Source organism: Hyaena hyaena, unplaced genomic scaffold, assembly GCF_003009895.1.
Source record: "Hyaena hyaena isolate Hyena2069 unplaced genomic scaffold, ASM300989v1 scaffold_72, whole genome shotgun sequence".
NCBI classification, from domain to species: domain Eukaryota; kingdom Metazoa; phylum Chordata; class Mammalia; order Carnivora; family Hyaenidae; genus Hyaena; species Hyaena hyaena.
In genome coordinates, this window is record NW_024080703.1 from 820,591 (window position 1) to 834,672 (window position 14,082).

At 46.7% G+C, this 14,082-nt stretch overlaps 1 protein-coding gene across 15 annotated transcripts in view; it reads right to left on the reverse strand.

Annotated features, from left to right (window-relative positions):
• Positions 1-482: 482 nt before the first annotated feature.
• The window catches only part of KIAA1217 (KIAA1217 ortholog), a 300,278-nt gene continuing 286,678 nt past the window's right edge, over positions 483-14,082 (reverse strand). For 7 of the 15 annotated variants that reach the window (XM_039233023.1, XM_039233019.1, XM_039233026.1 and 4 more), the window contains 7 exons: positions 13,904-14,067; positions 13,033-13,194; positions 9,307-9,426; positions 5,565-5,642; positions 3,855-5,453; positions 3,210-3,332; positions 483-2,503 (listed from right to left, as the gene is read on the reverse strand). In XM_039233023.1, the coding sequence (XP_039088954.1) occupies positions 2,003-2,503; positions 3,210-3,332; positions 3,855-5,453; positions 5,565-5,642; positions 9,307-9,426; positions 13,033-13,194; positions 13,904-14,067 (2,747 nt within the window). In that variant the 3' untranslated portion in view covers positions 483-2,002. Of the gene's footprint in view, positions 2,504-2,998; positions 3,333-3,854; positions 5,454-5,564; positions 5,643-9,306; positions 9,427-13,032; positions 13,195-13,903; positions 14,068-14,082 lie in introns of those variants that run through there. The other 8 variants (XM_039233021.1, XM_039233025.1, XM_039233024.1 and 5 more) reach the window with 6 other exon arrangements.

Below are 14,082 nucleotides of genomic sequence, written 5' to 3' on the forward strand. Positions count from 1 at the left end.
CTGAGCCGCGGTTGGTTGCTTAACAGACCGAGCCACCCCAGACGCCCCTACCCTGTGTATTTTAACATAATGTAGTTGTTGAGTTGTCGTGGGGCATGATTGAAACGTTGGAATGTTTTATGCCTAAAAACTATGAGAGGACGACTTTCTGGAGCCCTCCCGGAAACATCTGACTCACCTAACGTTAACACGCGATTACCACAATGAGTGGAGCTCTAACATACTAGATCTCATGAAGGCATCCCAGCTCTGTAAACCTGAAGCTTACGGACACTAACAACTTGCCCTTTACTTCTAACCAAGTTAACTATTTTGGAGGCAAAAACAATATTAAGCAGCTTCCTGAGACTGTTGTTCTTGTCGATTCCGAATCCTGGTGTTATTTTCACTGATCTAGTTAAACCCAGTGTAATGTTCGCTAGCATATGTCTTTCTACACCGACAGTATTTTTTGACATTGAGAACTCAAAAAAAAAAAAAAATCAGAGCCATAAAGATGTTTTATTTGTACTTGACTTCTACTGGAAATTTAAAAAGAAAAAGTAGTAAGAGCCCCTCTCGTAAACGAGGGTGGACACTCTGGACCCAGGTTTGCTTTCCGTTAGCCAAACCCTAGTAAAGTCACAGAGGAGAGAGTCAGCAGGTTACATCAGAAGGCACCACACTTGCCGTGAATTTACCAGGTACTCCTTATGAATCAGAGAAGCAGAGCTTTCCAGAAACCAGTTTGTGTCTGGTTACACGTTACTTATAACGTCCTCATAACCCAAACCATTTTGCTTGGCAACAATTATGTTTGTTCTTTGACTAGGAAGCAGTTCGAGTGACAAGGTACAAAAAATAATAAGCATGCAGCCCTTTATTTAGTTTTGCAAAGTCTCTGCTTATAGTTCTGTATATTACATGACTGTGTTATACAAATACATTTATTTACAAAAACACTCTAGCTGTGCAAACTGGTTGCTTTTTAAAAATGTACGGGTATCCCCCATTTCTGCCCATCCCAAGATATATTTTTAAAGCATGCATAAAAATTAACTTTGGTGTGGGAAAACTACTCTGTGCTGCCACATACAGTATTTTTTATGTCTATTTATATATGTACAAAAGTTGATTGGTTTACAGAACGTTACAGAAGTGTACATGTTAAAATCCACAATGCAATCGTGTGGGTTACCAGGTCTCAGGAAACAAAGGAGGGTTTAGATACTGGAAAGGAAACAACTCGAGAATCCCAACATGTTAAGAGAAAGAAACAAGAGAAAGGAAAAAGGAAAGCAAAGAAAACTAGCTTGCTTGGGCTGCAAATTATTATACACGATTTTCACGGCAGTGCAACAGGCTTGATAAACTGCTTTCTACACAGGCCTCGTGTTGGCTCGTGTAGAAGTTCACTGGCTTTTTGTCTAGCACGCTACGTTCAAATGTACAATGCTATAGTATCAAAATGTTTTTGGCAAAAAAGATCTTGAAAGGAACCATGACGTTCTGACAAAAATAGAAATCTGTAATAAAGCTAAATAACACCAAAATAAAAGGAAATATTATAGTATCTGTTTTACAATTTGTATAGTCACGCTCGTGTATTTCTCTGTTTCACGTCTAGTCTCCGTAATGAAAAATATTTTTGTACAAAACATACTAAAATTCTGGAATCATACATGGTTTACATGCTGAATACGTTTTTCTCCCCATCTCGCGCGCACCCCTCTCTCCTGCAGGCCGCTCTTTCCGTAACACATGCTTACTTCATTTGACAGGTATTGGAAATAGACAGTAAACACTATGTAATTACAACAGCGACAAAGAAAACTAACAAGCTTTACTGACATCTACTAATCCAGTATTTAGCACACACTTAGCGGTACGCCTCAAACAGTACGGCAATATGTTACATTCGCTTGGGAAAACAGTTGTTGAAGACTGTTGAAAAAAATTTTTTTTGTATGTTTTCTTTTTTTTTTAAAGGTAACTCCGACTTGTACCTAACAGGATTTGGCCTTTAAGAGGTCTCCTTTGCTGTGGATGGGGTGCCTTTGCTTGAACTTCCATTCTGTGCCTTGTAGCTGGTGAGGCCGGGAGTGTGGATGGTCCTGATGCTCTTGGTACCTTGGTTCAGTGAAGTGGGGGAGGCGGGGGAGGGCGGGGAGGAGGAGGAGGAGGAGGGAGAAGGGGCTGCTCGGCCGTTTTGAGTCTGCAGTGGGAATGAGAGATGGTGGCCTTTACCTGTATGAGTGGGGCTCTGAAACTTTAAGGAGCCATTAGAGACAGAGGGGATGAGGGAGGCAGAGGAGGCAGGCCGTCCTGTCTGGGGGCTGAGAGGGTTAGAAGTAACCGGTGGTTTAGTAGCAGGTGGAATAGGCAAGTTAGAGCTGTCACCACTAGAAGAAGGCAGAGAACTGCTTTTCCCAGAGCTGGGAGAAAGGGCTGGAATCTTAGAAGCAGGTAAGGAGGGGAAAGTAGGCTTACAGTCCCCACCAGCTTTCTTAGCACTTCCATTAGCCTGCAAATAAAGATGGCGGGAGACAGTTGGTCAGAAAGCTGGTAACACGATCCAACCACAGGGTCTGGCGACACAGCCCTTCTGAGAACGACTAAATAAAAGAAACCAAACCAAACCAAACCAAACCAGTGTGAGGCCTGAGCTAAGTCTTGTTGTGCTGTACTGGACCCGGCAGAGACCCCCAAAGTACAAGAGCGGAGGATGTACAGAACGGGAGGAAAGGAAGGACAGTGTTGGTGAGAACAGGCACATCATCCCGCTACCGTTCCCGGGCGCTAGGTCGGCCATGCGTCTGGGTGATTGCTGGGGTGGGGCTGGGCATCGTGAGGGACCGTTAATGTGCCTCTAATGCAATGCAGTCAGCATATATGTTAGTACTGGTGACTTTCAGGGCAGCTCAGGGACAGCTCTGTCTTGGTGTCCCGATGAACCACTACATTCACCAAAGAAAAGCCGACGAGCCCGGCACCTTGTGTTAACAGGTAAACTTTGGAGTCACAAAGGAAAAGATGTTTTACTGCAAGCATGCAAAAGCGTGGTGAAAAGTTTAACGAAGGTTTTTAGACTTTCTTCATGCCCCAGATCCAGGATGTCTACGTAAACCACATCTTACATAGAAAACGTGATATTTGGTATCAACTAAGTCAGTGACTTGCTTCTTAACCGCGACAGTGTCCGTCCAAAATTGGGTTTAAGGTAAAACTACCTGACGGTATTGGCGGGGGTCCTGCAGTTTGGACGGCTTGCCAGGCTTGTCCAGGCTTCCGGGTCTGTTCTTGGAGCTCATGGGGACCGGCATCCTGCTCGTCTGCGGGGTCCCAGGGGTGCCCTGCGGGAGGGAGTGGCGGGAGGGAAGAGAAGGGAGAAGAACGTGAGCGGATTATCACCGAGGCCCTCCCGCTCTGTGCAGAGAAGCTCAACGTGAGAAGCCGCAGCCCTACATGCAGGACAGATCGAGGAGACGGACATCAGGAGACACCACTGGGGTTAATTCGAAGAATCAAACAGAATGAACCTGCTCCACTACTGATCAAACAGATTTTAATGTGAGTGTCAGAGCAATCATTTCAACAGCAAATGACTGACCCAGCGTCCTCTGCGTTTACCCAACACCAATCAGCAACAGAGGTAAAAAGAGAATCGATTAGCTGTTAGACACCTAGTTGTTGTTGTTTTGAAGACGAGGGAGAAAGTGTGAGAGAAAGGGATCGTGGCGAACAGACAAAAATAAAACCACAATGAGCCACCTGAAAGGAAGCAAGTAAATCACAAGACACCTGTCGCTAATGGTGATTATGGCAGATGTAAGAAAGCAGCTGGGTCTTTTCATTTTTCCATCAGGCCAAGATACCTTACGTGAAGCCGAAGGTACGGACGAGGGGGGCTCTAGGGCAGTGGGAGCTTCGTCCAGAACTAGCGGGGAGCGGGGAGAGGCCTCTTGGGCTACGCGGGGCGAGCTCGCAACAGAATCTCTGTTGGAAGAGCATGAAGCGTCCACTAGGGCTTTTGGACTCATTTCACTGATTGTGGTTTCAAGCTGTTTGATGGTCTGCTCCAGGCTGTCCAGCGTCTTGTAGGTATTTTTTCTGATTTCATCAGTTCTGGAACACATCAGAGATGTGTTCTCTGGACTGGGCGGCTCTGGCCTCCGAAGCATTGTTTTGGGGGCGTCTTCAGGTTGGGACCTAGTGATCTCAAATCGCTTGGCTTCCTTGTGCTGCTTCAGAGCGCCATCCTCCTCCTCCTCCTCGTACACGACCACCTGCAGCGTCTTCTTCCCCGTTTTGGTGCCTGTGCGAATTGCCTGAGTGAGAGCAGCCAGGTGCTTTTTAGGGAATTTGAATTTAAACTTTTTCTTGGGGCTTTCAAACTGGTCGTCCGTCACGTCACCCTTGCCTTCCGCACTTGGAGAACCTGCCGGGCTCAACGTGCTCAGCTCATTCTTGCCCACTTCCTGTCCTGGTGGTTTGGCCTCTGGTGAGAGGCGGTGTGGCTGTAATTTACTGTCAGCCCGCTGCCCCGATCCGGCGCTGCCGGACGCAACCTTCTCCTGAAACTTGTGGGAAGCGTTATTCCGGAGTACAGGGTCGCCGTTTTCCTCCTCTTCCTCCTCCTCTATCTTTTCTTCTGTCATCATCCTCTCTAATTCCTCATCGCATTCCTCAAATATGGTTGAAAGTCTCTTATACGCAGACCGGATGTCCATGGGCTCATCAAAAATGATGATAACTGGCTTTTTGTCTAGACACACCACTGGCTCTTCGTTTTCAGCTCCTTCTTGTTGCGACGTTGTCTCTTTCTTGGCGTCAATGTTAACGGTCTGTACATCTTCCCCCTTTTTGCTCACTATGTCGTGGACCTCCCCGCTGGAGAGCACCTGGACGGCGGTTTTGGTAATCATGAAGGCGATGTTGTCGGCGGTCACATTTTCTTCTGTGGGAGAACTTGGCGTCGACTCTCCGACCTCGCTGGGGTTCACACTAGCAGGCCGCGCCCCCTTGGGTCTTAGAACAACCTGGCCGAACTCTGTCATGTGAACCTCTTGATCTTGAGTTCTGACATCGCACATGCTCAATTCAGTTGACCTAGTGGGAGAGGGAAGGTCGCACCTACCCGTGTTTTCCTGTCTTTCTACTCTCATCTCCTTTGTCTTTCCATAATTCATCTTCTGATTCTCAGTGTCAGATATAGGGTACTGTGGTCCTGAGTTCCTGGGTCCTTTGTTTATTTCATCTAATGAACAAAGGCCAGAGTAACTGGAATTGACCTTAGACACATTTTTCTGGGTATAGTTTCTACTGTCTCTAAATAAATGTCTGTTGGATATGGAATTTTCCTTCTTTAGGATGTCTGTTTTATACTCTGATGTTCTTGCTGCATCAGTAACACTATTCTCCATTGCTATTTCCCACTTAGGATGGTCAAGAGGTGTGAGAGCCCCTGCGAGAACCTGAGAGGGAAGCGGAGGAGGGAAACCACACACATTAATCAGAACTGGATCCGTGAAAGGAGGTAATGAATCTGCATGGTATCAGTCGGAACAGAGATTTGCTAAACTCACCTTTTGGGATTCCATTTGGGGACCGTTTTCATATTCGACGTCAGATTTCCAAACGTCTTCATGGAAAAATTCTAAATTCTGGTAGAATAGTGTAGGACATGTTACTGCACAAAAGCACATCCCCCCCAAGTGGACTATAACTAAATCGTTTTTTTAATCACACTTCCAAAATCTGCAGGCCAAGCACACATGCCACACACCAGTCCAAAGCCTAGACAGCTCTGCCTTGGCTTGGTTTTTTCTCCAACTTCCAGACATGCCCTGTGTTTGCACACGACGAAAATCTCAATTAGCAAAATATTTTAGGGATTTGCAAAATCTGTGAGGGAGCAGTTAAGAGAATAAAGGGACTGATTCTGTATCAACACGTTCTCTCTCCAGCATCTGACTGTGAGCTTAGCCGAATGGAAAACGGGAAGAGAGGTGTAGTGCGGTAGAAAGCACGGTATCTCTGCCCCTTAACTGTGTTACCTTCACTTTTCTGGGCCTCCGGGAACTAGACCAGGAGAGTTTTCACACCCGTTCCAGCTACATATTTCAGTACTCTCTCTGCTGCTTTTCTGGAAATTATCCTATAAGGACTCTGCCTTACTTGGATGTAGTACTTGGAGATGAAACAAAAACATTATTTTTCGCTGGTCAAATGACAGACTGATAATGTACTTGCAGTTTGCACTTGAACTTGGCCAAGTCAAGGGTCACAGTAACCTTGACACTTCAGGCCCTAGCATATCCTGAGTCAGGGTAATGCTAATAATACCCAAGGCGGTCAAATCCAAATTCAGAATAAGAATGCTGGCAAAATATCCTCTAAGCACCTCCAAGGCAGATACTGGAAACTACGGTGGTGACTTTGATATCGTAAGTCAGCTTCTAGTCTCTATTCTCGGATACGGAGCGAAGGTCCATTTCTGAGGCTGTCGCCAAGATTCAGGATGGAAGGACCCGGCAGCAAGGCTCAGGTATGGACAGTGCTTCGCCGGGAAGCGCGGCCTCTCCTGGTACGTGTGTATCTGCTCCCTCGTGCTTTGCCACGACACTAACACTAGCGGCGCCTTGTCCCTTCCAAGGCACTGCTGCCCTTTCTTCTTGCTGCCAAAGCTCAAAAGGAAGACGCGATTCTAGGGGGATGGGACACACTCCCAAGAAGGCTGTTTGGTTAGAGCAGTGACGACAAAGGACAATAACCAGACCCTGCCAAAGTCATCCCAGAGCAACCCCCTCCCCCAGACCTGTTACGAACAGAAAGGATGTCCATACACACACACACACACACACACACACGCAACAAAGTCAATATTAATCACACGGAAACATCGTACAGGATACCAGCTGCGTTAAACACTGAACACCTCTGTAACTTCCCCTCCTCCGGGTAAGGCCCCCAAACGAGTGCAACAATTCGGACGGTGCGGACGAACAACATGATACCTCTTGTGGGAATTTAAGTTTGGATTGTTAGCTCACACATCCAGTACAAGGTTTTAAGAAGAAAAGTAGGTGAGGTTTCGGACTAAGATTTCAACCCCAAACACAGAGTTAGCAGAGGGTGCCAGGACTTGAGTGAGAATTTACCCCTGACTCGAAGGAGGAATTGACATGTAATCTAGACATGACATGTACTCAGCTGATGTTCTGCTGGCCCAGTGCCTGGGGTCAGCGCTGGCATCTGTTCTGACTGGTCAGCGCCCATGCCATACCCATGGCTAAGTATTTCAAATGACATACACATTTTAAAATGGATGCGGTAGCAGTAATACTCTGATGAAAGTCGCTAAGATACAGGTGTCAAGGGTAGGTTTCACGTGCCCTGTTACTTTTGTCATTGGGCTAGAAAAAGGAGTGAAGGTATCACAGCAAGTGCATTAACTTTATTCAGGGTAGCTTGGTCACAACTGTCACGTAATCTCACAATGATATCCTAGAGGTAATCTTAGAGGGTCAAGACTCTGCGTAAAAGGTAGTTAAGCCTCTTAATGTCTGCTTATAGGTCCTGAGATTTGGATTGTTCAGACCACTGGGGAGCAGGCTCAAAATGCATGTGGCAACCAACTAAAATTAGAGACATCGTTACAGGAAAATTGCACACAAGTGAAGCACTAGGCTAGCGCCTCGTGATGGTAAGGAGAAAATTTTAAAGAAACGCTTGATTTATAGAAGAGTAGATGAACAGCCCAGGGAGCAGTTAATAATGACAAAAGTCTGGGGAGAAGTCTGATACTTATGGTTATTTTGAGATAAGCCAATCTGCTGAGTAGAATTTCTAATGGCAAGGCAAGAAATCTCATGCAACTTTTTAGCCAATTAGCAAAATTCTATGAGACAGTGGTTAGGGATCTAGAGGGATCTTCAAGTTCCCAGTTCCCAGTATTTTAGATGGGACCAGTCACCATACCCAGGTTATGCCATGTGCCTCAAGGTATGCTGGGGCCTTGCGTGAGTTGGTTTTAATAAGGCCACATAGGGGAATCCCATAGACCACCAGAGTAATGTACTTCAAATAGGATGTCATGGGTTCAATTCAAATTAATGGGACATTCTCTTCATGAGAAAGATTTATCAACAGTGATCTCATAACCTCCTCTAGAGCACACAGATTGGCCTCGAACAGGTTTATATGTCAGTTATGAGGCCGACGTGGTTTGCAGGAGGCCTCAGAGAGGGCCGTGAGGCAGGGAGGGGGATGCCGGCCTCCTCGGCAGGGCCTCACAGCTGGGGCTGTAAGCTCCAGGAAGGCATCTCTTGAAGGACTATGTTAGTAACAGCCCTCTGATTCTCTAACTCCCTCACTCAGCCTTCTTTTACTGGAACTGAGCTACCCACCTGGAGTAGCTATCAGGCTGTACTGTGGCCGATTTGTTTACTTTATTTAGGAGAAGCCAGAAACTTCCATCTCTGAAATACAAGTTCCTGGTGAAAATGCTAGGACTTGAGTTGGTCATGATAAGCTTTTAATCCTGAACTTTAGACGGAGGCTTCATTCAGATAAGATGCTTTATATCCAAGACTCATAAAAGCTCTAGATCCAACTTAGAAAGTTGACGTTCACACATTCAGGCTATTGTCCTTTCCTTAAGGACTTAAGTACTTATGTAAAGACACTGAACTTTGTTTTAGGGAGCCTGGACATCCGTCCTGAAGCCATGAGGAGGCCACGATGTGCATCAGCACTGAGCCTGTACTGAACTTACTGGTGCGAGCAAGGTATAGTTTGAGAATTTGCCATATGTAACACAAATTCTGTCTGGAGTCCTTGAACATGTGTGCAAATACGTGTGCGTCATTTCCACAAGGATACACCCGGGGATGGCGGGCAGCAAGCTCTGCTCTGTGTCTTCTTCCTACACTCTAAGGCCTGCGGTTCCTTCTAATAGTCACGTTGGATCTAGAAGACGTGTGAAAAACTAGAAAAAGTGCTTCATACATGATTGCTGTTTTCATTTTTTTTCCCCCCTAGAGTTCTAGAAAATCCCGCAAGGGGTATACTCTTTAGTTTGGGAAGATGATGCCTACGTTCTGCACAGACAATCGGGTGCTGCACCCGGGAGCATGGCGCTCGCTGGAAACCTGCACCGCGTGTCTCTGATTAGACCTAAGGCTGCGTCTCCATTAGTTTGGGAAAAAAACAGGTGAGAGGAAGAAAGAGAGGGCACAGAAGGACGAACGCAGGAGCGGTGTTAGTGTCAGAGCGAGGAAAGAAGGGCCATTCGACTGTGTGGCGAATGTGTGACTGCCACGTTACCTTCTTGTCCTTGGCTGGGACGGTGGCCCCCGGCCTAGTGTCTTTAACGTGACTGTCAGCCCGCGACTGCTCAGCGTGACTGTTTGCATTTACATCCATAAAGGAACACTTCTGGAATGCCTGAGGGATTAAAATACCGAGGTTAACAGGGCTCCCAGTGCAGCAAGGAGGAAGGAGGGAACAGCATGGGGAGTCTGGGGTGGTGGAGAGCCCAGCCCAGCGCTGCCGCAGGTCACACCAGGGACAGGGAGGCGGTGGCGTGAAAACTGGTGTCACATCTGGCCTTAAACCAGCAAAGCTGAGCCCTGAGCCAGAGGCAAGGCCTTCCTTACTGTCAGCCACGGCACGACAGATGGACAAAACCCTGGAAATGAATGACCTTTTGGGGGTACCTGGATGGCTCGGTCGGTTGAGAGGCTGACTCTTGATTTCAGCTCGGGTCGTGATCTCATGGTCTGTGGGACTGAGCCCCACACTGGGGCCTGCTTGGGATCCCCTCTCTCTTTCTCCCTCTCCTGCTTGCACTCTTGCTCTCTCTCTCTCTCAAAATAAATTAACATTTAAACAATATTTTAAAAAAAAGAAAAGAATGCCTTTTCCTCCTATACAGAGAGAACCTGCTTTATACCTAGTAGGGCTTCTTGTTCTGACCTTTTAAAAAAGCTGAATATGTAAATGAATTATAACAAAAAAAGAAGCTATCTTTCTTTTTTATGGGTAATTTTTTTTCACCCTCTTTATTGAGGTCATAGAAAAAAAGGGCATAAGATATTGCAAACTTTTACACCTTAAAATAAAAGTCATCCTTACCAATTCACTGTATAGTAGTCACATAGTAACAGGTACGGCTAATCTCTTAGGTGTTCTGAGGGGCATTTAGAATATAATATTAGTAGCATAGGGGACGTCGGGGTGACTCATTCCATTAAGCATCCAACTCTTGATTTTGCTCAGGTCATGATCTGATGGTCTGTGTGTTTGAGCCCCATGGTGGGCTCTGCGCTCAGTGTGTAGAGCCTGCTTGGGATTCTCTCTCTCTCTCTCTCTCTCTCTCTGCCCCTCCCCTGCTTGTACTGCTCTCTGTCTCAAAATACACATTTAAAAAGAGAATAAAGTAGTAACCCAGTAACAGGTACTCCCACGCTCTGAGGTGTTCCGAGTGCATTTAGAATAAAGTGATGCTCTTAGGTGCCCATGGGGTTCTGAGCGGCCTCCTTTCTGCCTGAGCCTCCAGACCTGTCCTTGAAAACTATCGATTTTAGTTCTGGGAGCCCACGCTGGTTTGGGTGAGCACTGACTGGGTGAGGGAGGCCGGTTCTCAGACAGAAAGCACCAGCTGTGTCCACGGGGCAGAGGAGGAGTGAGAAGACGATGGTGAAAGCAGGAGCGATGAAGAACCCCAGCACCCATGCTTCTCGAAATCAGTGCTCCTCAACTCGACTACGTGTCACCCGGTTAAAACATTTTTTTGTTACCCACGCCTCACACAGAGAGTAATTCATTTAGAATTAATTCACAGGCCTGTTGTTTTTTGTTTTTTTTTTTTAGCTCCCCCTAAATAATTCAAATGTGCAGCCAAGATTAAAGACCAGTTATTTAGATGAAAAATCCCAAATAACTGCCTCAATATTTTCTTAGCGTCAAACATGGTCCAGTGGAAATCTCTCCATGGGCAGAAAGGATAACCCAAGCCCACGCCAAGCTGACAGGCCCTAAAAGACGACTTGAGCCGATGTCTGGGACCTTCCCCAGACTGGTCTTCTTTTACTCTGCTTGTCTCCTCTTCCCGAAGCCAGTCTGCAGGCTCCATCCTTGTGGTATCTCAGACGCCCCAGTCCTAGCTGGCCCTGGAGATGCCCATTGAGGCCACTCGTCATCTCTGTTGGGCTGTCAGACCCTGGATTTTGGAACTTCTGGTTTCTTCTGATGCCTGGCAACACACAGCAGGAAACTTCTTCCACGGTCACGTTCGGGAGGCCGCATCTGCTCCTTGTCCCTCCTCGGTGGCATCTAAGTCCAGAGCCCACGTGCGTGGCTGACCTTCTGATGCAGCAGGTTTGGTCCCTACCCCAGATGGAGGGCTTCTGGCTTTGGTTAAGTTAGGCTCAGAGCACTTGATTCACGAGTGTTACCTAACCACCAATGATCCAAGAAACCAAACACTCCAGGCTTTGAAAACTTTCAAAGAGAGCATCAGAGATATTTAGACCTCAGTAGGGGAAATATCCTCAAGTGAGGGGTTCTAAGCAGCTGGAACAAATTAATGACTTCTCTTTAGGGGCTAGTGCAGGATTATTCACGAGCCTAAAACTTTCTGCTTCTTGGATTAGGAGTGGTTGTTCACCTCACACAGATGTACAATTACCTAGTGCTTTGTCATCATTTGAGCCAAACTGGGCCATGATCAATTTAAACCACACTTTGGGGCAGATGCTACAATGAACGGCCCCAGAATCTGCCTATACATCTCAGGAGGGGCGCTGATCTCCCAACGACAAGCAGCCCTGTCATGCCAGTGTCATCAGAGGGTCCTCACTGGATCACTGAGGGACAGACGCCTCCACCCTCTCAACTGTTTTATGCATCTCTAACCATATAAATCTATGGTTCCTATGAATGACATTCTTTAAACATTTTAAAAATCTGTCAGCGATCTGATTGGTGGAGGGGATGTCCCGGACCAGTACAGGAGAGGCTCAGAAGGGCTCACCCATGTTGACACATCAACCAGCAGCCCTGTAAATCCAAAGAGCCCAATTTGGGCCGTTATTGCCACGGAGAGCAGAGTGGAACAGCCATGGTAGAAATGACATGGCTTGAAAGTTCTCCCTGTTCCACGTGAAGAATGCAGAGCCGTGGTGCGGGCACAAAACCATCAGTGCGCTGGTGGAGATGAAACATATTTTGGAAGCCTCAGTGGTGTGATCTGACCATCTGCTCTGACCGTCCAGAGGTGGGGAGGAAATCCTTCAATAAGTATGGGTCAAAATGAAGTATCCTATGAACAGACTTCGGTCTAGGAGTTGTTCATGGCTCTGATTAAAAAGGTCTTAGAATGTAACCCAGGGTCGATTCACATCCATGATTTGAATGTGGGGTAAACTTTGAGTACAGTTTCTGCACCCCATCCTTAATCCTATGAATGGAGTGTGTCGATTAGTTAAAAAATAAAAATCTAAAACTAATAAATAATCATTTCTCAAACAGGCCAAAGAAAATAGGAAACGGAATCGTTCCGTTTTTTAGAATATTTGAAAAGATGATGTGGACACCGAATGGGACCCTGGTATGGAGGACAGAAGACCGAAGGGCAGCCATTCTAAATATTAAAACCAAAGGAGGGGACCCACGTGAAGGAGGCCTTAATCAGCCCTTATGAAGATAAAACAACGTCTGATATTTCTAACTCTTGTCTTACCTGCTTTTGAAATGAACGGACTATTAAAAACAAGGAAAGTAAATCGTCTTGGCCAGAGCTAGGAAAACAAACTTCCTGAGCTGTTTTGTGAAATAGTCCTTCCTTACCCACGTCATAAAGTACCCTGAGAGCCTAGTTGAGCGCCATCTTGGAAAACTGGAGGACAGGGCCAGAAGATGCTACTTCCGGGGCCTGGGTCCAAAGGCTCCTTGCCAGCCCTCTCTAGCTGATGAATCTGTGAGAGACACAGCCAGAGTGTCCCAGAGAGGAAGGCAAGGAGCCACAATCCAGTTACCTCATCCACATACCTGGAGTTCTGCCATTATTTTGTCTCCTTCTTCTTCTTCCTCCTCATCCTTTGAGGAGGTAGTGACTGGTGGTGAGGATGGGGTCCAGGTGGAAGCCGGCTCCTCTGTCGGACATTTAGTGGCTCTAGCCTGGGGGCTTGGCCCAGCCTCTTCACTGCTGGTCTGTGGAAGAATCAAATCACAGACATTGGCTTAATACCTCCGGGTGCTGGCAAGAAGAGGGACAGGTAACAAGAACGCCCTACTGTCAGGCGCATCGGCTTCTTACCTCTGCAAATTGAGTCGAAAGACTATGAATATCCCCATGCATCGGGTTTGGGTTTTTGTTTGTACAAGCTGTCACTTGGTGAATGGGTTGAAGATTTTTAATAAAATTATAACTGCTCACCATTTGGTGCCTTTAAGAAAGGCCTGCCCGTATTACATCTCCTTGGAAATTGTATTTCACGTTGAACATAAAAGACCAAGCTTGCCAAGTTAAGTGGAAGCTAAAGCCCATTGAACGTCTTTCTGTCCAGATGTTCACAGCTGTGTTAGCTAATCTCACTTAGGTTTGTAAGATGGACTCTCTTTTGTGTCCCCTTCCTCCCCCATTTTCAACCTTATGATGCTCTGCTGGAGAAGTAGCTTGTGATTCGCATTTTACATCGTTGCAGCTATAAGTCAAGTAAGGATAAAGCTGTTGGTGCTGGGTCTACTCCAATAACACTGGCTGACATTTTCCCATCTGTGGGGCTTCTTGTCATTTAGCTTCATCAGTTCTCTTCTCTGCCTTCCTACTTTCTGTGTTCTGCATGAGAACAGAGGGAACCCTGTCTAAGGGGATCATCTGAACTCAGAGACCAGTTCACCAGAGCGGAACCCATCAGACCTTAGCGGTGGTGTTCTCCTTCCTGCTGGTGTAGACCACATCGCCGGACCTCGTGGTGGTGAGCCCTGATCCTGGCAGGTAGCTCCGCCGAGGCGGTGGGGGAGGAGGAGGTGGGGACTTACCCCCCAGCTTGTCCAAGTCTTGTTCTGAGTTTGGAGAGTCTTCTGGAAAACAGTGTG